We start from the raw sequence: 24,065 nt of genomic DNA on the forward strand, positions 1-24,065 counted from the left end.
ACTGTTTGTTCTTCTCCGATTGACTTACTGCACTCAGCATAATACACTCCAGTTCCATCCACGTTGAAGCAAATGGTGGGTATTTGTCGTTTCTAATGGCTGAGTAATATTCCATTGTATACATAAACCACATCTTCTTTATCCATTCATCTTTCGATGGACACTGAGGCTCCTTCCACAGGTATTTCCTTGACTTTCAAAGATTAGGTATAACTTCCCTATAGCTCCTGTTAAACCAGCAAGGATGAAACCTGTGTTTCCCTAAATATGAAATGGATAAAACCAGTTTTACTTTCCAGAGCTTTGTGATAAGAAATGAGGGGAATACCTCTCTTACTTTAGGCAAATCAGGTGGAGTTCTGAAAGGCTATCACTGTTAAAAATCACTAACAGTGAAAACCTTTTACTATCTTAATTTTCTTAACCTTTTGGTCTCATCAGTTCAACTTTGAGTCCTTAATAGTATAAAATGTATGACACTTTGTGCCTTATGTACCTGATCCTTTTCTACAGTGCAAACCCTGTCTTCCTTGACATTTTAGAAGGATGATTTTCCTCATTTTCCAAAGGAAAGTGCTATGATACTTTGCTATTTTTTAAAAAAGATTTTATTTATTTATTACTGAGAGACACACACAGAGAGAGAGAGAGAGAGAGAGAGAGAGAGGCAGAGACACAGGCAGAGGAAGAAGCAGGCTCCATGCAGGGAGCCCAACAAGGGACTCGATCCTGGGTCTCCAGAATCAGGCCCTGGGCTGAAGGCGGCACTAAACTGCTGAGCCACCCGGGCTGCCCTACTTTGCTATTTTAAAATCAATTTTATAAATACTGTTGGGCATATGTATGCATTAAAATATGCATAACTAAAACATCTCTTATTTCATGAAAATAATGTATTTATGTTATTTTCATTAATGAATAATAATGAATGATGAATATTAACTTTCATCAATTAATGAAAATAACATTATATATAAGTATATATATATTATGAATTAATTTTATACATATATATGTATATATATAAACTGTGTGTGGTAGGTCTTCCTGGAGCAATCTTATCTGTGAGAAAACTGAGATTAGGTAATGTGCCCAATCATCCAGTAAATGATGGATGATGGAGCCAGGGCATGACCCAGGGCTCATGCATGAGTCAAAGCCCTTGTTATTTCCACTGTACAAGTGTCTCTCCTTGTGTCTGTTGTTTCACCAGTGCAATTAAGAACTTTCAGTAGCACTGTTAATAGCTCCATGAGAAAGATCCTTTCACCCCCAGAAAGTTTTTAGAGGCTAAAAGGCTCTGTGGGAGATGTACATGATAACAAAAGTAGAGACCTGAGGGGGTTGGACCCAGAAATGCAGTCAATTGGTTATGGATACTTGGTCATACAGATGGGAAGCTTTGTAGAATCTTTGGAACACCTCCCAGATGCTATTAGTGTAGTTTACTTCTAAGGCAGAGTCATTGAGTTGGATTTGTGTTCATTTCATTGGTTATTTCAATGCTGTTTATTTTAAATCTGTAAGCTCTTAGATATTTAATTAGAAGATAGAGATGCAAAAAAAAAGTAAATTATTTTAAATTTTTTCTTAGTTTTCTCTTAGTATTGTTACAGTTTATTTTTTTCTTGCTTAAATCTTTCAACTTCTAGTGTAAAATATGAGGTACAGATTCAACTTTATCTTTTTTCAGATGGCAATCCAGTTTTTGCTGTGGCATCATTTGCCGTATATGTGGCCACCCAATGTGATTTGAATCTCATTTCTGTATTTGGGAATGTTTTCATGTTATTTGCCCTGCCTTCTCAAAGTATGAGGCAACTTTCAATTCCCCACCTTCTGTTGTGGGTAGAAGAAAAGCACATGACCTAGGCCTCATCAACTAGGCATGTGCAAGTGAGGTCTTGATTTGTTAAAGAGCATCATGGGGAAACAGGTCCTACTACCTAAATATAGTTCCTGAGGAAGGTAATGAAGCACAGCAGAAAGATAAGAAGTCATTAGCAGCAACAACACATCTATGCTGTAAAGTGTGGTGCCAACACTAGAAGTGCTGCAACCATCCCTGTGAGCAGTTAAACAGGCTAACTTAGTTTTATTTTCTTTTCCTTTCTTTTTTTTTTTTTTTAAAGATTTTTACTTATTTATTCATGAGAGACACAGGGAGGGAGAGAGAGAGAGGCACAGGCACAGGCAGAGGGAGAGGGAGAAGCAGGCCCCATGCAGGGAGCTGGATGTGGGACTCGATCCTGGGTCTCCAGGATCAGGCCCTGGGCTGAAGGCGGCGCTAAACCACTGAGCCACCAGGGCTGCCCGCTAACTTAGTTTTCAAATGCTTTACCTCAAAGCCTAACTCAGCGACCCTTCTAGAGACAATTTTAATCTACTTAATATTGCTTAATACATTTCTTTTCTGTTAAACTATCTCAGCTGGATTCTATGATTGCAAATTAGGACTCTGATTAAGATGTGTTGATGACATTTATTGAATAATTCATCTTTTTCTCCACTGATATGAATTGTATGTTTGGTGAAATTATGGTTTGGAAAAAATGAAATATCAGGAACCAGATTTACCCCTTGCCTGAAACAAATAAAAAAAAAAAAACAGACAAAATATATGAAATAATAGGTTTGAAACATAACATTATGCGTCACAAGACCATGACTTCTGAAAGAGGGGAAACAAATGAGATGAGCCCTACAATTGCCTAAGCTTACATTTTTAGAGTTTTTAGGCCACAGTTCAGGCCAAGCCATGGGTTTCCTTCAGTTGAACAGATAGAATTAGGAGATTGGGGTGGCTAAAGCAGCAGCTAAAATTCACAGAGCAGAGTACCAGAGGGGAAAGAGCTGCACAAGAAAAGGGTTCTGGATAACTGTAAAAGGTCCTTTCTGAGTGGTTAGCTAAATGCTCTAAATACCCAGAGCATATGCATAAGTAATCTACCCAGAACTAGGGAAATAACTGTCTGAAAGGAGCACAATCATCAGAGCTTGCAGAGAACCAGGAATAGCCAATGATTGTACCAGGAAGAGTAAAATACATCAACATTCATGGGGCATTGGGTAAAGTTCTCAGAAGAGCAAAATAAGCCTTAGGCTAATTGCCTCAATAGTGTGATAAAACACTATAACAAAACTCAGGACTGTTTGTAGGAATACAAAAAATATCTAGGATCCATCAAAGCAAAATTCACAAAGTCTGGCATCTATTCAAAACCCACCAGACATACCATTCACAATGAGAAGAAACATAAATCCATTAAAACAGAACCATATATGTCATAGATGATAGAATCAGTAGACAAGGACATTAAAACAGTTATTATCAATATATCCCATATGATGACGGAGAAAGAGTAAAGCAGAAACATGTGAAGAAGACACATGAAAAATATGCAAAAGACCCAGGTTAAAATTCTAGAGATAATAAAAAACAATATCTGAAATTAAAAACACCATGGAAGAGATTAGCAGCAGACTAAACACTTCAGAAGAAAAATTAGTAAGCTTGAAGACATAGCAATAAAAATGGTCTAAAATAAAAGAGTGAGAAGATTGAAAAATGATTTAACAGGGCATCAAATAGCTGTGGGACAACTTCAGTGGGCCCAATATATGTGCAATTGGAGTATGAGAAAGAAGATAGAGAGGAAAATAAAACAAAAACATTTGAAGTAATGATCAGTTTCTTTGAAAATTATTTGAAATTTGTAAATCTACAGATCTAAGAAACTTAAGAACTCCAAACATAAGAACATGAAGAAAACTATCTTGAGGTACATAATAATCAAATTACTTAAACTCACTAGCATAGTGACATTACAAGAAATGTTAAAGGAAGTTCTACAGGCAGAAAAAAAAAATACTGAATGGAAACCTGGATTGACATAAAGGAATGAAAAAAACCCAGAAATGGTAATTATGTGGGTAAACATCTAAGATTTTTCCTATTATTTTAATCTCTTTAATAGATAATTGACTTAAAATAATAAAAATGTATTTGGGAGCTTATGATAATATGGGTTTTTTTTTAATTTTTATTTATTTATGATAGTCACAGAGAGAGAGAGAGAGAGAGAGAGAGGCAGAGACACAGGCAGAGGGAGAAGCAGGCTCCATGCACCGGGAGCCCGACGTGGGATTCGATCCCGGGTCTCCAGGATCGCGCCCTGGGCCAAAGGCAGGCGCCAAACCGCTGTGCCACCAGGGATCCCGGGAGCTTATGATATATGTAAAAATAAAATGCATGAAAATCAAAATATCACTAAGGACTGAATGGAAGAGTAGGGAGGTTTAAAACTGTGTTCCTCTTTTAAAGTAATGATTAAGTTTGTAAAAACTGAATGAACTTTTGCAGAACTCTAGAACATAATAAAAACTTATAACAACCAGAGGAATGCTAATGGTGAAAAAAGCTACTAACTTTTTGTAATATAGCATTGTTTGGGATTTTTACTTACCTAACCATTATCCCCCACTTCCCAGAATAGCAGCAGCCACAAAATGTCTCAATAAATTTAAAAGCATTGAAACCACACAAAGCATAATCTTCGACCACAACAAAATAAACTTATAAATCATTAACACAAGAAAAATAAGAAAATTTATGAAGTATGAATTAAACAACACTCTTAAATAATCATTGGGTTAAAGAAGAAATCACAAAGGAAATTAGAAAATATTTTGAGACAAATGGAAGCAAAAAGACAACATACCAAAACTTAGAGCATGCAGCAAAAAATATGCACAAGGGAAGTAAGGGATCTCAAATCAATAATTGTACACCTTAGGAAACTAGGAAAAGGAGTACAAACTAAATCCAAAGCTATCAGAAAGAAGAAAATAATAACAATTTGAGATAATTGAAATAAGGATTAGAAAACACTAGGGAGAGTTAATGACCCCAAAAGTTGGTTCGTTGAAAAACAGCAGCAAAATGAGAAACCTTTAGCTACAGTAACCAAGAAAAAAAAAAAAGATTCAATAAAATTAGAAGTGAAAGTGGGGCTATTACTACCAACCTTAAAGAAATAAAATAATTATAAGAAAATACTCTGAAAAATCGTACACCAACAAAACAGATAACCTACATGAAATGGCCAAGTTCCTAGAAACATACGAACCACTAAAATTGCGTGAAGAAGAAATATAAAACTTGAACAGACCTATAATAAGTAGAGAGCGAATCAATAATCAAAAACCAGCAAAGAAAACCTGAGGACTAGCTGACTTCATTGGTGAATTCTATCTGGTTCAATTAGGCATGTTGCCCTGCCTTCTCCCTTTTTCCTTCCAGATATTTGTTCCCTGTTTTTGAATGGCAAGCCTCCCTGATTTTTCCTATTGTGTATATGTGGACAGACTTTTCTGTGGTTTTGCTGTGTTCAACTGAGAAATCTTCCTGGAACATCTGATATCACAGATCTCCCTGGTATCTCTGGTTCCTCGCAGCCATGCCTGGTCATGTCCACTAAGTTATAAATTGATCCTGGGCATTACAGAGAAAAAAGCAAGTACTCAGATAACCTGGGGAGAACTGTGTAAAGAAGGAAGTTGGTTCAGAGTATACATGTAAGAAGAATCAGCAAGGAATTTGGAAGCAATAGATTCAAACTGTCAAGGGTCAACTCAATATTTATTGAGCAACTGCTATTAACTAGTAAGTATAGTAAGCATAGATTCAAAGAAAAATAAGACAGGATACAAAAATCCCCAGGCAGAATCTTTGAATGAGAAGGCAGGCATGCCCGATTTAAATGCAGGGAATGCATAAATATTGGGCTCAAGACTGAGTCAAAGGCTTTTATATCAGGGATCATGATCACCCAAGGGCCAAAAGTTTCAAACCGTGGCTCTAGTCAGCCCAGTTGTTATCAAAAGAGTAATAAAAGCAAACAATTGCCTTTTGCTTTCTACTTGGGATGTAGAAATCTTTAAGAAATGTTATTCCCACTGTAATGATGAGAATGAGCTGAGTAATCTACAGAATCATGGTTAAATCCATTAGAAGCTCTCAAAACAACCTAATAAATGAAAATCCATGAAATGGCAAGACTTCTTAGGAGAAAAGAGTCCATGGATGATTTCATTCATGGTAGTAGAGTAGCAGAAACAGCAGAAGGAAGCATCTGTGGATGCAGGCAAGAGGAACATAGCTGAATTTTAAATAAATTTTAAAGACAGGATGTGTACTAGAATGACCATTTAGAATTCTCAGAATGTGAAGACACTGGGGAATTTGAACCAAACTGCCAACTCTTTTCCATAGACCTTTTCACTGACTTCTCAGAAGAAAGTTTAAGACAGGCCATTTGAGAGACCTCTCTGAAACACAAATGTGTTAGGCCTGTTGATGTCTGAGTGTGAAATGAGAGAATGGAAAATCACTCTGGGCCTTACACTGAATATGAAGGAGCAGTTTCCCAGTGGGTAGAGACAAGCAATCTCAGAGAGCCCCCTGAAGAAACCCCACAAGCATTCCTGGCCTTACACTGAGTATCAGGCAATATCTGGTGCTCAGAGGAGATAGAAAAACTCAACAGGACCCCCTGGAATACAGTCACACAGGATCTGCTGACATCTGTGGATAGATAAGAAAAGGAAGATGAATCTTCCAGACATTCAGATTCCAAGTCCTGTTAAATATTCTGATACCAGAAGGTCAGGACTAGAGTGAAACAAATGAGGCAAATGAGGAACTTGCCCTTGGCACAAAAAAGGGGTACCCCAAAAACTCAGCAATTATGATAAATAACATTTTAATGAAATATTTATAAAACCAGGTTATGCAAAAAATCCATAATAAGCAAAATCTAAAAATTTTATATAATGATAGAGATGGTATTACTGATTTTTCCTTCTCCCTCAGATTCCAGAATAGCTCAGCACAGCAGCATTTATGGATGCTGTCTCTTTGTGTACCTCAGCAAATACCTCACTTATCTTGCCTTAGTCCTGGTCTTGACCTTCTCTCAAATAATTCAAAGAGACCAATATATTGGCATCTTTAATTTTAAATGAAAAAAAAATCCTGTCAATCCTGAATTCTATATCTAGCAAAAATAGCCTTCAAAAATGAAAGTGAAATTAAAGAGTTTTTAAATAGACAAAAGCTGAAATAATTGATCTCAGCAGATCTGTACTGTAAGATCTACTAAAAGAAGTTCATCAGTATAAAAGAAGTGCTGGGCTCTATCTGAAGGGCTTCAAAAACTAATCGTTTGGTTATATTTACAATAAACCAAAATTAAACTTATTCTGTGAGAAGAAAAATTAAGATCACTTACTTGAAAACAAAGATGAAGCCTCACCTTCCAACTTTCTTTCTTATTAGTTCCTTCCAAAGAAGGTCTTAAAGCTGTGACTGACATTTTTCTCATAATGAATCCTTACAGAGCATAGTTAAGCTTGTGGTAAGAACAAGGGGAGAGGAAGACATATTTAAGAGCTTTACTATCAGTATAATCCTTTCTAGTTGAATGTTGGTCTCCTCTTATTCCACTAAGTCAAAACACAAATCAGCACTGCTACTCAGTTTTTAACATTTTTAAATGTAGTTACTTATGGAAAGTATTCTTCATACAATTGTATATGTATTGCTTATATACCTCAAGTTAAATTGATGGCTTTGGTGTATGTTCTAAAACAAAATGAATAATCCAAAAATTAATATTATTAGTTGTAACTGTGAGATGAGTCCTGACATCAGTGCTGAATACCACTTTGTATCTTTCCCCTTATGTTCTCTATAGTGTAGTACTCCCCAAATCATTGAGCTGCTCTTAAAAACAAAAAAGAAAAACAGCTTGACATTGTGTACATATTTTCTTTTTGTTGATCAAATCACACATTTGGAAACCCCAGGTAATGAAACTAAGTGGAGTATATATCAATCTTGGCTTAGTATTATAGGTGGGCAGAATTGCACAGTGCATATTATTACATTACTCCTTTGATTGAACCTTATGCTATCTAAATTGCTGAAAAATAATTAATCCATTATAAAAGTTCTTTAAGCTGAAGAGAAATTATATTGGCCAAAAGTTGACTTTGAAGGAAGGAATAAGGAATAGCAGAGTTGAAATATAGAAAATATAAAGGCAGAACAGATAAGACAAACAAAAATAAAACTTAGTAGACTTAAAGTCAAACAGATTCATAATTATATTACCCATAATAGCCAAGAACTGAAAACTGTTCAGATATCCATCAACAGAGCATGGGTTTAGAAACTACGGCATATTCAGACAATGGAATACTATCAATGAAAGGGAGTAAACATCTTATAGATGTAATGACATGGATGGATCTTGAAAACATGCTGAGTAAAGGAAGCTAGGCATGAGAGTACATACTGTATTATGTCATTTAAATAAAATTCAAGAACAGGCAAAGCCAATTTATGTGGATATAAATTGGAACAAAGGTTACTCTGGGCAGGAGTATTGACTTGAGAAAAGCACTTAGAAACATTCAAGGATGATGGAATGTTGTCTACCATGGTTTGGCAAACTTTTTCTGTAAGGGGATGAAGAGTAAATATTTTAGGTTTGAGGTTCATGTGATCTCTAGTGCAACTATTTAACTTTACCATTGTAACATGAAATTAGTCATAGATAAAACATGAACAAATGGATTGGCTGTGTCCTAATTTTATTTATAGACACTAAAACTTGAATTTTATATAGTTTTTATGGTCATAAAATATTATTCTGAATTTTTTCAAACCTTGAAAAAAATGTAAAAACCAATTTTCACAGGCTTTGGAGAAGTAGGTGGTGGACCAGATTTAGCCTGTGGGTTGTAGTTGGCTGATCCCTATTCCATATCTTTTTAGGGGTGTAGGTTATATGGATGTAGGCCTTTGTAAAACCAATGAAACTGTTCACTTAACGTCTGTGAATTTCTCTAGATGTGAGTGAACAGGAAAAGTCCTTATAAAAAAGAAGCAAGGAGCTTAGTACTGATGTTCTGTTTGTTTCATTAATTGTCACAGGTGCATTGCATTAACAGAAATAGCATAAGATATTTACATTTTCATATAAACACACCATTCTTGTCCTACTTAAGGAAAGAAGATTTTTTTTTAATTTTTAAAATTTTATTTATTTTTAGAGAGTGTGTGTGTGTGTGTGTGTGTGTGTGTATGCATCCATGAGCAGTAGGGGGGAGGGGCAGAGAAAGAAGGAGAGAGAATCTTACACAGGCTCCACACCCAGGGCAGAGCTGATGCAGGGCTCAATCTCATGACCCTGAGATCATGATCTGAGCTGAAATCAACAATCTGATGCTTGACTAACTGAGCCACCCATGTGCCCAAGGAAAGGAGATTTAGACAGGAAATATTGTATTCTAATTGTTTTGCAGTTGAGGAATCAAGATCCAAATGAATTCTATATTACTAGTTGCTAACTTTCTTAAAGACTTTTAGAAACTTCTGATGTCCTTTGGGGTAAAAGTCAACTCAACTGGTTAGTGACAGGATTTTGACTGGAAGGTTTATGTATGCTGGAACTTATTAACCAGAAGTGATTTCTGATAATACCTCCAGGCTAACATATGTGTTGGCAGTGTCAATAATCTGCTGCTCAGTTCTTTATCTGCCTTGACCTCAGCATATCTTTTGATTTCTCTGAATAGTTCTCCAAATTGGTATTCTGTCCTGCTTTCTTTCCAGGATGCCCTCTCTCCTGGTTCTCCTCCTGCTCGAAACATCTCTCTTGGTCTTTTCACTGTCTTTTGCAGGTCCCTGTGTGAATGCTCTCCTCACTTTCCTTAGGCTCTAATACCCTGTGCCAGGCTTCCTCCCAATGTGGGTAGTCTCTTCACCCTGATTGGACTCTAACATATCACCCTAGGTGACTCCCATTCATGAATGCTCTCCTCACCTCACTTGGGCTCTAGATATTCTTTGCTGGGCTCACCTTCTGTGTGTCTACCTTTTTCACCCAACTTGGCCTCTCCCTCTCCATGTCAGGCTACTACTCTTTACTATTTCTAGTCGATCATTCCATATCAGGCAACCTGTCCTTATGAAGTCATACTTTGCTTTGCACTCTTACTGCCTTTAGGACTGAAATGTCCAGGAAGAGGAAGGGAAAGAGCAGGGAGAAGGAAAGGGAAATAAATTTTAATTACTAAATTTTTATTTAGCTCTTTGATCCATATAACTTAAAGCATATATTGATTAGTTTATTTACACTCATTTGTAATGCTGTATTAATCATAAACCAATTTTTATATATGCATGGATCTGCTTATATATTCCCAACAATTTTATATTTCTATTTTGATTCTTTCATCATATTGTAGTTTAAGGAGAATCGACATTTTTACCAAGTCATATAAGGAAACAGAACTTTTCAAATCTTCTGTTATGCCTGTCAGTAAAGTCTTACAATTTTCCTCATATACGTTTTATTGATTTCACCTTATTTTTTTCTTAAGTATTTTTAGTTTTCAAGATCATAAATAGTTCCTTTTTTTCTCATTGTATGTTTCAGTAGATGCTAAAGAAATAGCAATTCTTTTGATTTTAAAAAATTTTTATATTGCACCAACTTTTTCACTCTTAATATTAGCTTTAACAACTTGGCATAAATGCTTTTGGGTGTTAATGTAGTAGAAACCATTCATAGGACTTGAAAATTAACTTTCAGGGGTGCCTGAGTGGCTCAGTTGATTGGGCGGCTTACTCAGTTTTGGCTCAGGTCATGATCTTAGGGTTCTGGGATCAAGCTTGTGGGTTTTCTCTCTTCCCTTGTCCCTCCTCCTGTTCATGTACTCAATCTCTCTCTCTAAAATAAATAAATAAATCTTTAAAAAATTAACTTTCAAAAGCAACATGAATACATCTGCCTTACAAAAGTGAGAGAATTACAAATAATGCTAAATCACCTTTGACCAATACCCCCAATTCTACTGTGCCCCTCAACTATTATCATGAGGTTAAGTATATGTTTCATAGAACATATATACCATTGGTGCACATTTTCAAATATTATGAAATGCGACTTTTTCATCCAAAATGTGTTTTGCTAATCTATCCTGATTGGTACATCTAAATATATTTCACTAAAAAAAATATAAATATAATTCATTTCCAAATGCTCTACAGCTTTCTGTTAGATGTATTACATTCCATGTATTCATTTTATTTATTCATTCCCCAACTGAAGTACATTTAGATTTTGAAGTTTTTACAACCACAAACAATGCTGAAATGAACAAACTTGTTGATGTCTCCTAGTTTACATCTGTGGATGTTTTTCTAGGGTAGATATAAGTCTCCGGGAAGTTTAAGATTATTTAAAAAATTCATTAGTATAACTATGTGTGTCTCTTAACATTCCTGACATTCTAGGTAGTTCAGTGTATGATAGGAATGTTTAGTCTTTTCAGCCTCTACTAAAATGAACATATGATTTTTCTCTTTTAACCTGATTTGGTGAATTGTAGTAATTTTCTAATCTTGAAATATCCTTGTATTCATATGATAATCCTAATTAATCATGGTGACTTAAAGAATACTGGTTTTAATTTGTTGATAAATTTTATTTTTTTTAAGATTTTATTTATTTATTCATGAGACACAGAGAGAGGCAAAGACATAGGCAGAGGGAGAAGCAAGCTCCCTACTGGGAGCCTGATATGGAATTTGATCGCAGGTCCCCAAGATCAGACCTGAGCTAAAAGCAGATGGTCAACCACTGAGCCACCCAGTTGTCCCAGTTTGCTGATATTTTATATAAAAAATTTCCGTCTATGTTCATGAGCCTCATTGACCTAAACTTTTCCTTTTTTATATTCTCCTGGCCCAGATTTGATAGTAGAGTTTTGCAAGTTTTTATAAAATGCTTCAGATATTTTTCCATCTTTCCTATGTCCTGGAATCACAAGTATAACATTATATGCTCTTTGAACCTTGGTAGAACTCATCCCTAGTGATTGTTTTTCCAATTAATAGTTAATTATGTAATCAAAGTCCTCCATACCCCCACTTATTTTTAAAATCTGAGATACCTATTTCCGGGATAGTTATATATTTGTATCTTCTGCTTCTATTACAAATTGTCAAAAATTTCCCATAATTCTAATATTTAGTCTTAGCTATGTTCTTAGAGTGACAGGAGTTCGGGTGTATATTTGTAGAATTTATCCTTTATTAATATAAAATCCAGGGATCCCTGGGTGGCTCAGCAGTTTGGTGCCTGTCTTTGGCCTAGGGCACGATCCCAGAGTCCAGAGGAGTCCCGTGTCGGGCTCCCTGCATGGAGCCTGCTTCTCCCCCCTCCTGTGTCTCTGCCTCTCTCTTTCTCTATGTCTATCACGAATAAATAAATAAGTAAATCTTTTATATATATATATATAAAATCCTTTTTTCTTTTGATTTTCTTTTCAATTATATTAACATTGCTATATCCATCTTTTAACCTAGTATTTTCAGGCTTTCTGTGTCATTGGAGCTTGCTTGCAATCAAGTTATAGCTGGATTTTGTTTTTAATCCAGTGTGTCTTTTAATTTACGAGTAAAATTAACCCATTTATATTTATTGTAAATATTGATGTTTGGACTTACTTCTCTCGTCTTATTTTTTTCTATTTACTGTACTTCCATCTTGTTTCCTTTTCTCTTTTTGCTCTCATTTCTGACTTTTTTTGGACTGGATAGGTTTTCCTTGTTCCATTTCCCCCCCTTCCTAATAGTCTGTGAATTATAAATCCAATTTAATTCTACAATTTGTATTTAGACTTAAAAATGTATTGAATGTCATATAGTCAGAACATATATGTTAAAGGTCAATACCCGGAATTAGCCTGCTTCTATAACCCCTTGAAAACCTTTCTGAACTTCTTCTGATTCCCAGTTTCACACTTGTAAAGCTGGGACCTTGAGTTATTCACTTAATTTTCATTTATCTTAAGGATTAAATGTGATGCCATGTCAAGCTCTAGCCTTTATTAAACAAGGGGCCTCCAATTCCTTCATTCTCTTTCTTCTTCATTCAGCCAAAAAACTTCGGGTCCAATAGACACAATCACCTTTTTTCTCCTTTGTCCTTCAAAGTCACCTCTTCCTATTTCTTGCATCATTATGGCCTTCATCTAGTCCTTCAATTTCTATATAAGACTCATAATATCTTCTCTTCCCTTTACCTAAAAAAAAAAAAATCCCATTCTGCATTGTACTGAATGGCCTCTCTTGCTCTAGATTCGATGAACGTCATTTCCCAATGACTCCATGCCTTTCTTCATTTTCCCTTCAAAATGGCGGACTTCAGACGTTCCACGAATAACACCACGTGCGCCTGCGCCTCCCGCGGCCATTTCGCCCAGCAGCCCAAACTCCAGCCTGTGCTTCGCGAAGCGCCTGCGCAAGAGCCTCCGGAGCCCGGTGGCTCCGCCCCCTAGCTGAGTACGCTTGAAACCGCACGTTCCCGTCCCTTCCCTCCCCCGCTGACTCTGCACCGCCCTCACCCCTTTCCTGTGAGATTCTTCCGCCAAGTGGAAAGCCCATCTTCCGTCGACAGCCTACGCAACTGAAGAGCAATCCAATAGGCACATACAGCTCTGGGGCCCGTCATTCAGTCTTATCTATGCACCCCTGCAGTTTTCCTCTGGGCCCTAAAGTTGATAAGCGATTTCGCGGGACTCTTTTGCATACCGCAGGCAACAAATGGAAAGAATGGCTACGGCGGAGGGATCTCTCGCTTACGCTCTGTGTACTTTAACCTAATGGGGGTCGTCCGGGAGTCGGAAGGGGGAGGGGAGAGGGAGGAGGCAGCCAAGGAATTGTTTTTTTCTCTCGCCCCGCCTGCGCCAGGCCGGCCAATGGCGACGGGTTGTTTACCCAGGAGCCTCGCCCAGCTTCCTGGCCTGGGCCAATGAGCGGCGGAAGCGGCTCCGAGGGGGCGGGCCCGAGAGGCTGTGCGTGTCTTGTGAGAGCTCTTGAACCAAGTCAGAGCTAGAGCTGGGCGGCTGGAAACGGCGGCCGCCGCCGGTGACTCAGGGAGGCAGGAGGCGGGGTAAGAGCGCCGCGGCCTCGGCTGAGGGGAGAGGAGGAAGAAAGATGAAGGCGCCGATCCCGCGGCCCCGCCGCCCCCGCGCCGCGGCGCAGGCCGGGGCGACGGACGCCCGGGGGTCGGCGGCCGGGAGAGCGCCGTGTCGGGGCGGGGCGGGGCGGCGGGGCAAGTGCGGAACCGCGGGCCGGCCCCTCCCGTGGGGCCGCCCGGGGCGGGGACGCGGCCGCCCCAGACGGGGCCCTCGCTTCGGGCCTTTTCTTTCCCGGAGCGGGGGAGCGGGGGGGCGGGGGGGCAACACTTTAAAATCCACTTCGGCTGCAGATAATTCTCCCCTCACGCCCTCCTCGTTTAGGTTTAAGGTTTTGGAAAAGCGAAAGTTGGGAGAACGAGGGTCACGCGGCGGTTGGGCCCGTGTTTGCGGTGGGGGAGGGATCCGGGGGGCGGGGGAGGACGCCAGTGTGGAGATCGGGTGTTGGGTCCTCCCTCGCACCGGCCGCCGCCGCCGCCGCCGCCGCCACCGCGGGTCTCGTCAGCCGAGCGGATTGGGACCCATCCGTCCGCCCCTCCGCCGCCGCTTCCCCCGCGTCCTCTTTTCCCGACCCCCTCCCACCGGCAGCCCCCACCGCATTTTGTTTTTGTATTTTTGCAGGGAGGAGCCCTTCCTGCAGGCGTGGAAACCATGGTGCTCACGCTCGGAGAAAGTTGGCCAGTATTGGTGGGGAAGCGATTCCTCAGTCTGTCCGCAGCCGACGGCGGCGACGGCGGCCACGACAGCTGGGACGTGGAGCGCGTCGCCGAGTGGCCCTGGGTCTCGGGGACCATTCGAGCCGTCTCCCACACCGACGTTACCAAGAAGGACCTGAAGGTAAAATCAGCTCCCGGGCCTCAGCTGTCGGACGTTTTGTAGTTACCTTGGTAACGAGACAGCCAGCGGGGGGCCCCCCCCTCCCCTTTTCTGAAAGGGCGAGATCAGAAAGTTGGCATCTGATCTGAAGGTGCAGAAAACGAGACCTTGAAAGTCTTTGAAATGGTTGTGTAGAACCGAGGTGTGTTTGGCCTACAGTTGCCTGTGTTTAATGACGGCCTTGGGGTTGCTCAGACACGCTTCGCTGTTGCCCGCTCTGTGCCCTAATAGGACTGTATGGTTACTCCTCCGAAGGGGGAGTATCGTGAATATTAAGATTGGTCAGGTACCCAGATGATGTGAGGAATCATTAAGAATTGATGGCTAGCGCTTTCGGGTGGTTGGTTGGTTTGTTTGTTCCTCCTAATTTCTTGGGCCAACTTGTTAAACTTTCAGACTTGTTGGAAATGAAGTGAATGAAGAGGGAGGAGCTTAGTTCTGTTTGGCATGTTAGGGTGGGTACTTGTCCGTATATGGTGGGTCACGGTGGAAGTGGGTTCCAGGTCTTTTCTGTGAGGAGTCCGTAGGTAGGTGTGGGCTTTGACCATATATGGAGGGCAGGGGTGGAGCCGACCCTTATATGGTGTGTTAGAGGAATGGCTCTGAAATATATTCCACTTTGGTGTTTGGGTGGAGAGAGAGAAACTAGTACAAGTGTGGACAGTGATTTTTAATCAAAACGACACTCAGAACCTTTTTCAGTTACATCTTTTCAAAAAGAGGTGGAATTCTAATTGTACTGTCTAATAGAAAATTTTTGGTGGCAAAGGATTGTCTGGGAACAACCAGTAAGGAAGCTGTTCTACCAACAAAGACTCCTTTGTGCAAAAATAACTGGAGAAAGGTCCCTAACAAAGACTCCAAAGTGGTGATAACTTGAAGGAAGCCTGTTAGAACAGAAGAGATTTCCACCCTGGGTAGTGGATATGTTTCAGCATCTTCACTTGGTCATTACTGCTTTTTCTTGAAAACTATATTCAGATTGGGAGGAAGTTTTAGCATTGGCAGTTGAATACATGTTGATTTCTGACACATCATTTGAACACTTGAAGGTGACAGTACATGGCCAAAACCAGGTTTAGTCTGCAAAGGATTGTTGGAAAAGAATATGTGTTCATACATTTTTAAAGTTTTCAGCTTGTGTTGTCTTCATATTGAAAAGGAGTGACTGTTGAGCACTTATCCATATGCCAGGCATCATACTGAACACTTCATAGCCATGATCTTATTAATCCTTACAGCAACTCTTCGGGAGTAGGTACTAATATTGCTGCATTTTACAGACAAAAATATCTGGCTTGGGGAGATTAAGTATCTTACCAAGGTGACATACCTAGAAATTGGCATAGCCTGTGTTCTCACCCAGGAGTTTTGATACCACCATCTTTACCAGTATGCTCCCTGTGCCACAAAAGAACTCCTGTCATACACTGTGAAGTTTGGTTTTTCTCCTTTTCATTCTTCCCAGCAAATGGAGTTTTGTGGGCGAACCTATTTGCTTTAGGCTAATAATCTTTCTCCATAAAGTGGGCTTTGTGTACCAGATTTCAATCATAGTTGTTGTGGTTTATTTCACCTGCCAAGTAAAAATTTTTCTAGTGCATTTGTTTTTATCTGATTTGAATGGAAACAAGATTTGAGTCTTTAGTTCTTTGGCAGATGATGACAGACTAGGTGTTCTCTTCCCCAACAGGACCTAATTATAGACCTGTTGGATTAAGAAGGCAATCTAGGAGGTCCTTTTTGTGTATTCTTTTTAATTTCCACTTTTCTGCCACCCTCAGTATTTGAGGTGGTGGTAATAACTCCCATTTGCAGAATGAGAAAAATAGATTTGGGAAAAAGAGTCTTGCCCAGATTTGCATAATTAGCTGCCCAGTGATGGAGGGAGAATTTGAATTTAGGTTTGGCTGTGTCTTTTCCATTGCACTAAGGTGCCTCACCTGATGATAAACAGGGATTTTCATTTCAAGAACAGTTTTAACTGTAGTTGATTTTTGCTTAACCTGCAGACTTTGAAATTCAGCCTTCATGTAAGGTGGAAATTACTTGATTTCTTTTATGTAGTCATGATTTATCATTACATTCCTTAATTGAGTAGCAGATGGTTTAAGTTTAAGGGCATATTGTATTAGCAAAAACATAGAATTTCAAAACTCTAGAACTAAATTGTGCTTGGGGAACTGCAGGCAGGAGCTAGTAACTTAAGACCATGCTTGCACTTGAGCTTAAGGTATTGAGTTTTTGAGGTTGGAGTGAGACTGGGGTCTAAGATGAGTATAAATGAATACAATTCCAGTTGTATGCAACTGGTTTGGTGTTAGAAGTACACGTTTGTCTAGTTTGATTTGCTATTAGTTGAAGATGATGTAATGAGGCCAAGGCTTGTTAACTTTGTTATAAACTCTCAAGGTGAAACAAAGTCACTCACTGAGATACAATATGTTTAGTTGTTGGTTACAAAGAGTCAAGGTGAAGACATAATGATGGTTAAGTGCTTATTATGTGGCACCTTATTTAATTCTGAAAAATATCCTAGATGATAAACCATATTTTTTGGTGTTAGAAAAAGAGGCTTGAAGAAGTTAAATAACTTGCCTAAGTTTCTCTCCAGATTTTAAACACCAGGCTTTTAATATTCAGGTAGAGTGAGATTAAAGCACTGTCTTTAGTGGGCCTTTATATTCTTAGCACTTAGAACACTGCTTGGCATGTAGTGTTTGCTGAAGTATTTGGATGAATAAATGGAAGGAATAAAAATTATTCTACATTGAAAATCAGTTTTAGAAATAATCTACTGATGGAGCAGTGGCATCCTCTTTCCCTGGAATAACAGCAAATCTTTATTAGGTGTGGTTATTAGAACCTCTTTTTATCCTATTCTTTCTTCTTGAGAGTGAGACAAGGGTCTTCAATTTGCATGCTGGAAATGTCTTTCTTCCCCAGCTTGTCTGTTTAGGTCTCTTCCAGTTCCCTTTCCTTTGAACCTAACTTATCCTTGAGTCTTCTGCTCCTTCTTAGTCCTTAGGGATATCCCTAACTAGCACACGAGTAGTACTGGCCATTTCTGTGTACTATTTTCTGCTGTTAAAATTTTTCTTTTTGGCAATTGGGTGCCTTGACCAATGCCTAGCCTTTTCATTCCTGCATACAATTGGAATATGAATATTGATAGATTCTGTTGCCAGTCGAACCATGTAAAATGAGAAATTCCTAGCAGTGTAATAAAGTCTGTTTACCCCCATAATTGAATGCTACCCAGGCACCCCTGTTGTTCTTTTTATAGAAATTTTTGCATAAGAGCCTGGGGGGGGGGGTGTCCCTGGGATTTTAGATAAGTATTTTATTTAGGTGTAAGAAGACATAGAAACATAAATAATTTCCTCATTTGTGGAGACTGAAATAAGTGATAATCTACGTTATAGTTCTCGGCACAGAATAGATATGTCATTAAAAACTTGACTAAAAACTATGCCATTCTGTAAGTGCCTGCTTTTAAACTTGGAAGTATTTTACTTGGCATTTCTGATGGTTTTCCTAATCATATACTCAGATGAGATTAATGTATGTTAAGAGTGAGAGGTTTGAGATTAGCTTGATTAGATACAATATTCGTGTATTAAAAAAATTTTCTGTTGGGGAAAATTAACTTGAAATAATTAATTTGAAATATTCAACATTTAGTCCAGATATGTATAGGCTAATAAGTACACATTTACAAAATGTCCTATTAGAAGAATGGCAAGTTTGGAAATTGTAGGTAGCGAATCATAATCAATCGGCCTCTCTTTGGGCTTTGGAATCAGACAATATAAATAACATCTACTTTGTGTACCAAAGGAACATGGGGGGAATAATACAACTTATTTTTAAGATTTTCTTTGAGAGTGAGCAAGAAAGAACATGAACAGTGGGAGAGGTAGAGAGAGAGGGAGCAGCATACTCTCTGCTGAGTGGGGAACCTGATGATGTGGGGCTCAATCCCAGGACTTGGGATCTTGACTCAGGGTCTGCAAAAGGCCAGTGCCTAACCAACTAAGCCACCCAGAGACCCGGGAATAATACAATTTAAATGAGAACTAGTGACATCAATAAGCTTGCAGAAGCTTGGTCAGGTCACTTTAGTTCCCCATAATTTGAATTTTTTTTTATTGGTGTGCCTTTTGGAGGGGAATGGATCAGAGGGAGAAGGAAGGACAAAGAGAGAATATTAGGCAGATTCCACACCTAGTGCTTGAGCGCAGCGTGGGGCTCCATCTCAAAACCCTGAGTTCGGGCAGCCCCGGTGGCACAGCGGTTTAGTGCAGCCTGCAGCCCCGGGGTATGATCCTGGGAAGCTGGGATCAAGTCCCACGTCGGGCTCCCTGTGTGGAGCCTGCTTCTCCCTCTGCCTGTGTCTCTGCCTGCCCCCGCTCCCCCCGAATAAATAAATAAAAATCTTTAAAAACAAAAACAAAAAAAACTCCTGAGTTCATGACCTGAGTCGAAATCAAGAGTCCAGTGCTGGGATCCCTGGGTGGCGCAGTGGTTTGGCGCCTGCCTTTGGGCCAGGGCGCGATCCTGGAGACCCGGGATCGAATCCCACGTCCGGCTCCCGGTGCATGGAGCCTGCTTCTCCCTCTGCCTGTGTCTCTGCCTCTCTCTCTCTCTATCTCTGTGACTATCATAAATAAATAAAGAAAAAAAAAAAAAGAGTCCAATGCTTAACCCACTGAGCTACCCAGGCACCCCTGGTGTTCTTTTTATAGAAATTTTTGCTTAAGAGCCTTGTGGGGGGGGGGGGGGGTCCCTTATAACCTCAGGCTTCAAGACACAAATGGGAGAGACATTTGTGGTTATGATAGGAAACTTTTGAAAGAATAAAGAGAGTTCACAACTTGTTGGTTTCATTATATTTTTTAAAAGTCACCTTTTTTAAAAGTCAAGTTAAAGTGAGTTTTTGACTGGTGGAATCTAATACTCTGAAGCCATAAACTAAGTTATTTTTAAGGAGCTAAACTTAATTTTTGAATTATTAAAAATTGGGATATAAAGAAGAAGGGGCTCTGTCTAAATTTTGGTTTAGGGTTGATCGTAAGCTTTATAGAGGTTTGATAAGAATTGTGATGTTGCTTAAGTTTGGGAAAGCTACTGAAGATCTCTTAATCCTTTACTTTTTTTTTCCCCCCTCAATAGATATTGGATAATTTTATTTAGGATCTTCTCTCCCTCAACTGAACTGATACCCTGATAAATTAAGATTTGAATTACCATTGAAATCTTAAGACTGCCTGATCTCCTTGCCAGATACTTTATGTACCTTGTCTTAAAATTTTACCTAATGATTCAGTGAGAGGTAGGTGTTAGCACTTTCATTTTATAGCTAGCAAAACCAGTTTCAAAGAACTTAGGTTTAAGCAAGGGTTCTTAACTTGGCATGCAGGCTAATTGGTTTTCTTTGTAATGCTACATATTTTATGTGGTTAAAATCATCCTAAAAAAGCTTCAGCATAGCTGGGATTCAAACCCAGATTTCTCTGGTGCTGTAGTTATATATGCTCATTCCTCTTATACAGCATTGATGGGAAAACTCATCTAAAGCTAGTTTGGGTTTGAGGTTGATGTGATATGGAGCAGAAAGACTATCTAATTTAGGGGAGCTATCATAAGACCTGTATTCTGTGACTGAGGAGGCAGGAAGATGAGCAGTCTCTAAACTCTGTGAAGGACCATTTGATTGGGCGTAGTGATGGATGGAATGCACAGAACCAAGGAGAGCGTACACAGGGCCTTGTCACATAATAGGTACTTACACATTTATATGGGTTCTGTGATAACTGCAAGATTAAAAAGCCTGCCATACCAAGAAGATATGCATATTCTGAGAGAAAGTTACCTGAAAGTTAGGGACACAGATTTTACTGTTGGGGGAGAAGGATGGGTTTTAAATTTCATTGATTTTTTTAAAGATTGGTATTTATAAAGCCATAAAATTAGAGAAGATTTGGGTTTAGGGCTAGTGGTATACCAATTGGGAATGTCCTGCCTTCTAAATGTCTGAGAGTAACTGAAGGTAAGAGGCCAATTCAGAGAGAAATTTATTCATTCAACAAGTATTTCAGTACTGACTGGGGACTGGATACTAGTGAAATACAAAGGTAAATAAAAACATATAGTTTGACCTATTAGAACTTATGTCAATCAGTTAGCCACAAATAAATAATACAAAATGTGGGTACATGGTGAAGGAAAAGTATGGGGCTTTGAGTACATTTAACAAGGAGGAATTCTCTTTGGTGGGGAATGGAGGCTCTTTGGTTAGGAAAGGCTTCTTTGAGGAAAATATTTTTTGAGTTCTGCAGATGAATGGAAGTTAACTTATTTAAAGTTAAAGCTTGGAAAGGAAGTGTGATTGTCTATGAAATTATGAGAGGCTAACCCTAACCCTAACCCTCTTTAGTAAGAAAGGGGTTTTAAATAAAAATAGTGATTTTACACCAAATATTGAGGGAGTTTAGCTCTGGTGTCAGTTTATCAACTATTTGTTTCTATATTTAGCAAAGTAGACTTTGACTCCAAACTCCCAGTTTATTCAACTCAAAAGGATGTTGAGGATGTGCTGTCTTCTAGGCCTTGTAAGTCTGAATCCTATGCATACCAAAGGGATTCAAAACAAGGGATTATGGTGATGGGGTGGTCTTCTTAAGCCCACAGTGCCATTTAGAATTACAATGACACGCAGTAAGTAATTCTTTTAGGTTTCAAATTTCTTTCTTTTGATTCTCAAAGCTCTGATGTCTAACATATGTAAAAACTTTCTACTTGGGGGTTCTTTGGCTTTCTACAAGTTACTTTTGAGGCAGAGACTGGCTTCCAAAAGCCTTGACTGCCGCTTCTCAAAGTGATTTGGCAGCCAAAGCTTGATGGTTAGATTAACATGTCTGATTGGTTTATTGTGGACTGGGAAGGGAAGTAAGAGTGGGAAAGAGGGACAAAATATTCAGATAAAAGATTGAAGTAGAGGGGCGCCTAGGTGGCTCAGTAGGTTGAGTCTGCCTTTTGCTAGGGTCATGATTTCTGTGATCTCGGGGTCCTGGGATCGAGCCTCGCATAGGGCTCCCTGCTCAGTGGGGAGTCTGCTTCTCTCCCTGGCCTCCCCGCCACCTTATAGTGTCTCCCTCTCAAATAAATATCTCTTAAATAAAATCTTTAAAAAAAGATTCAAGTAGAATAATGGTATAATTCAACTTTGGTATTTTTCATGTTTATTTTTGTTAATTGAATCTGCTTTTTTTCACTTCTGTTTAGGTGTGTGTGGAGTTTGATGGGGAATCTTGGAGAAAGAGAAGATGGATAGAAGTCTATAGCCTTCTAAGGAGAGCATTTTTAGTAGAGCATAACTTGGTTTTGGCTGAACGAAAGTCTCCTGAAATTTCTGAACGAGTTGTTCAGTGGCCTGCAATAGTGAGTACAACTTGAGGTTATGAGACCAGGGGATTTAATCCATTATGAGTGAAACAAGGGAAATGTATATGTAATGCCTGTATTTGGCCTCTGGAGAATAGTACAGATAAGGAATCTCCTGTTAGCCCTGCTAGGAACCCTGTAACTCTGTGCCTTTGACTTTTCAGCCCTCAGTTTCTTCACTTGAAAAATGGGGTTGGAGGTAATGTGGGGGAATGTCTAGGTCAGAGGTGAGAAACAATATATATGTATATGTATATTTGGATTGATTTTCATAACATTTTAAGAAAGTTTGAGTTAGTCATCTACTTTTAAAATATGGAAAGTATACCTTAAAATCTGGCTGTTGCCTAGCTCCTGTAGGGGTTGCCAGTCTTGGCCTCATGATCTCTAAGGTTCTCTCTGACTCATGATATTCTTTGGCTCTGAAAGTATTGGCAGTCAGTGCATGATTATGCCATTTCCACATCATAAATCTGATGTAGTAGATAAGAGTGATCATAGTGTCTGGAGAAGACAATTCAGGTTTTGTGAGACATAGGGCTTAACAGTAGAAGGGCAAGATTTAGACAGAAAGGCTAGGAAGGTGGTTGAAAGGCTGACCAGATTGTGAAGGGCCTAGCATACTGTGCTAGCAAAGTTAAGATTTTGCCCGTGGGTGAGAAGAGCTGCTGCAGGTTTTTGAGTGGTATAGATTTTGGTTAAAGTTATATTTTTCTCTTTGTAGCCCTCTCTCCCCCAGCTATTAAGAATTTGCCAAAAACATGGCCCTATCTCCCCCAGAAAAAATGTATACACACAGTTTTTTGTATAAATTTTGGAGAAGTCATGTACCTCTGGACCCAGACCTATGTGTTAATGACTCCCAAATGTGTATCTGGTTTAAATGGTTTTGGATAAAAATTGTGTGATCGCGTTGTGGCTGCGTAAGTAGTTGTTATTGAGATGCCAGCAGTAAATAAAATTAGTGGTTTTATCTCTTTCTGCATATGTGGAAAATTGCTAGTCACCATTTTCAGAATTATTCTGACAGCAGTTGTGATGTCAGAACCCTTTTGTTTTGTTTTAGGTGTATAAGTCTCTGTTGGACAAAGCTGGTTTGGGATCCATAACCTCTATTCGCTTTCTGGGAGATCAACAAAGAGTATTTCTTTCTAAAGACCTTCTGAAGCCTATACAGGTAAAGCATAAAAAAATATTAACCTCTAAAGATAGAAATATAAATTTTTTAATATGAGAACTAAAAGTATTGACGTTTATTGCTCTAATTCTAATAAATACCTAACACAGAAATAGACCCATCTCATTAGCAGTTAGTTGTTAGACATTACCCTTCGGTGTTAGCCATTGGGGTTGGTATTGTCTATTTGGGATTGGAAGTTCAGAAGTAGTACAGTTGATGATCTGTATTTATATATGGAAACACCTAGATGATATGAAAATAATTTTTGAAAGATTGACTATCATTCACATGTATGGCAGTCATTATTTATGTATTGAATAATGTGGGAAGTTGCCTACTTGTTAGAATATATTTGTAACCCCCAAATCAGTTCTTAGGCACTTTCATGGTCATTCATAGACATTGGCAGAGTGGTAAAAAATTTGAGTTACCTGACATATGTTCCCAGCTGAAGTCAAATAAGGTGACATTCTGCTGGCTTGTTTCCTCTCTCATTCTGTAAACAAGT

The 24,065-nt window shown here is 39.0% G+C and overlaps 1 protein-coding gene across 2 annotated transcripts in view; it reads left to right on the forward strand.

Annotated features, from left to right (window-relative positions):
* The first annotated feature begins 13,892 nt into the window (after positions 1–13,892).
* Positions 13,893–24,065, forward strand: part of KDM3A (lysine demethylase 3A) — a 53,506-nt gene continuing 43,333 nt past the window's right edge. For both annotated transcript variants that reach the window (XM_072770113.1, XM_072770114.1), the window contains exons 1-4: positions 13,893–14,030; positions 14,677–14,892; positions 22,219–22,374; positions 23,444–23,554. In XM_072770113.1, coding sequence (XP_072626214.1) covers positions 14,707–14,892; positions 22,219–22,374; positions 23,444–23,554 — 453 coding nt within the window. In that variant the 5' untranslated portion in view covers positions 13,893–14,030; positions 14,677–14,706. The remainder of the gene's footprint in view (positions 14,031–14,676; positions 14,893–22,218; positions 22,375–23,443; positions 23,555–24,065) is intronic.

The sequence above is a fragment of the Canis lupus genome, chromosome 12 (genome assembly GCF_048164855.1).
Source record: "Canis lupus baileyi chromosome 12, mCanLup2.hap1, whole genome shotgun sequence".
Classification (NCBI taxonomy): Eukaryota; Metazoa; Chordata; class Mammalia; order Carnivora; family Canidae; genus Canis; species Canis lupus.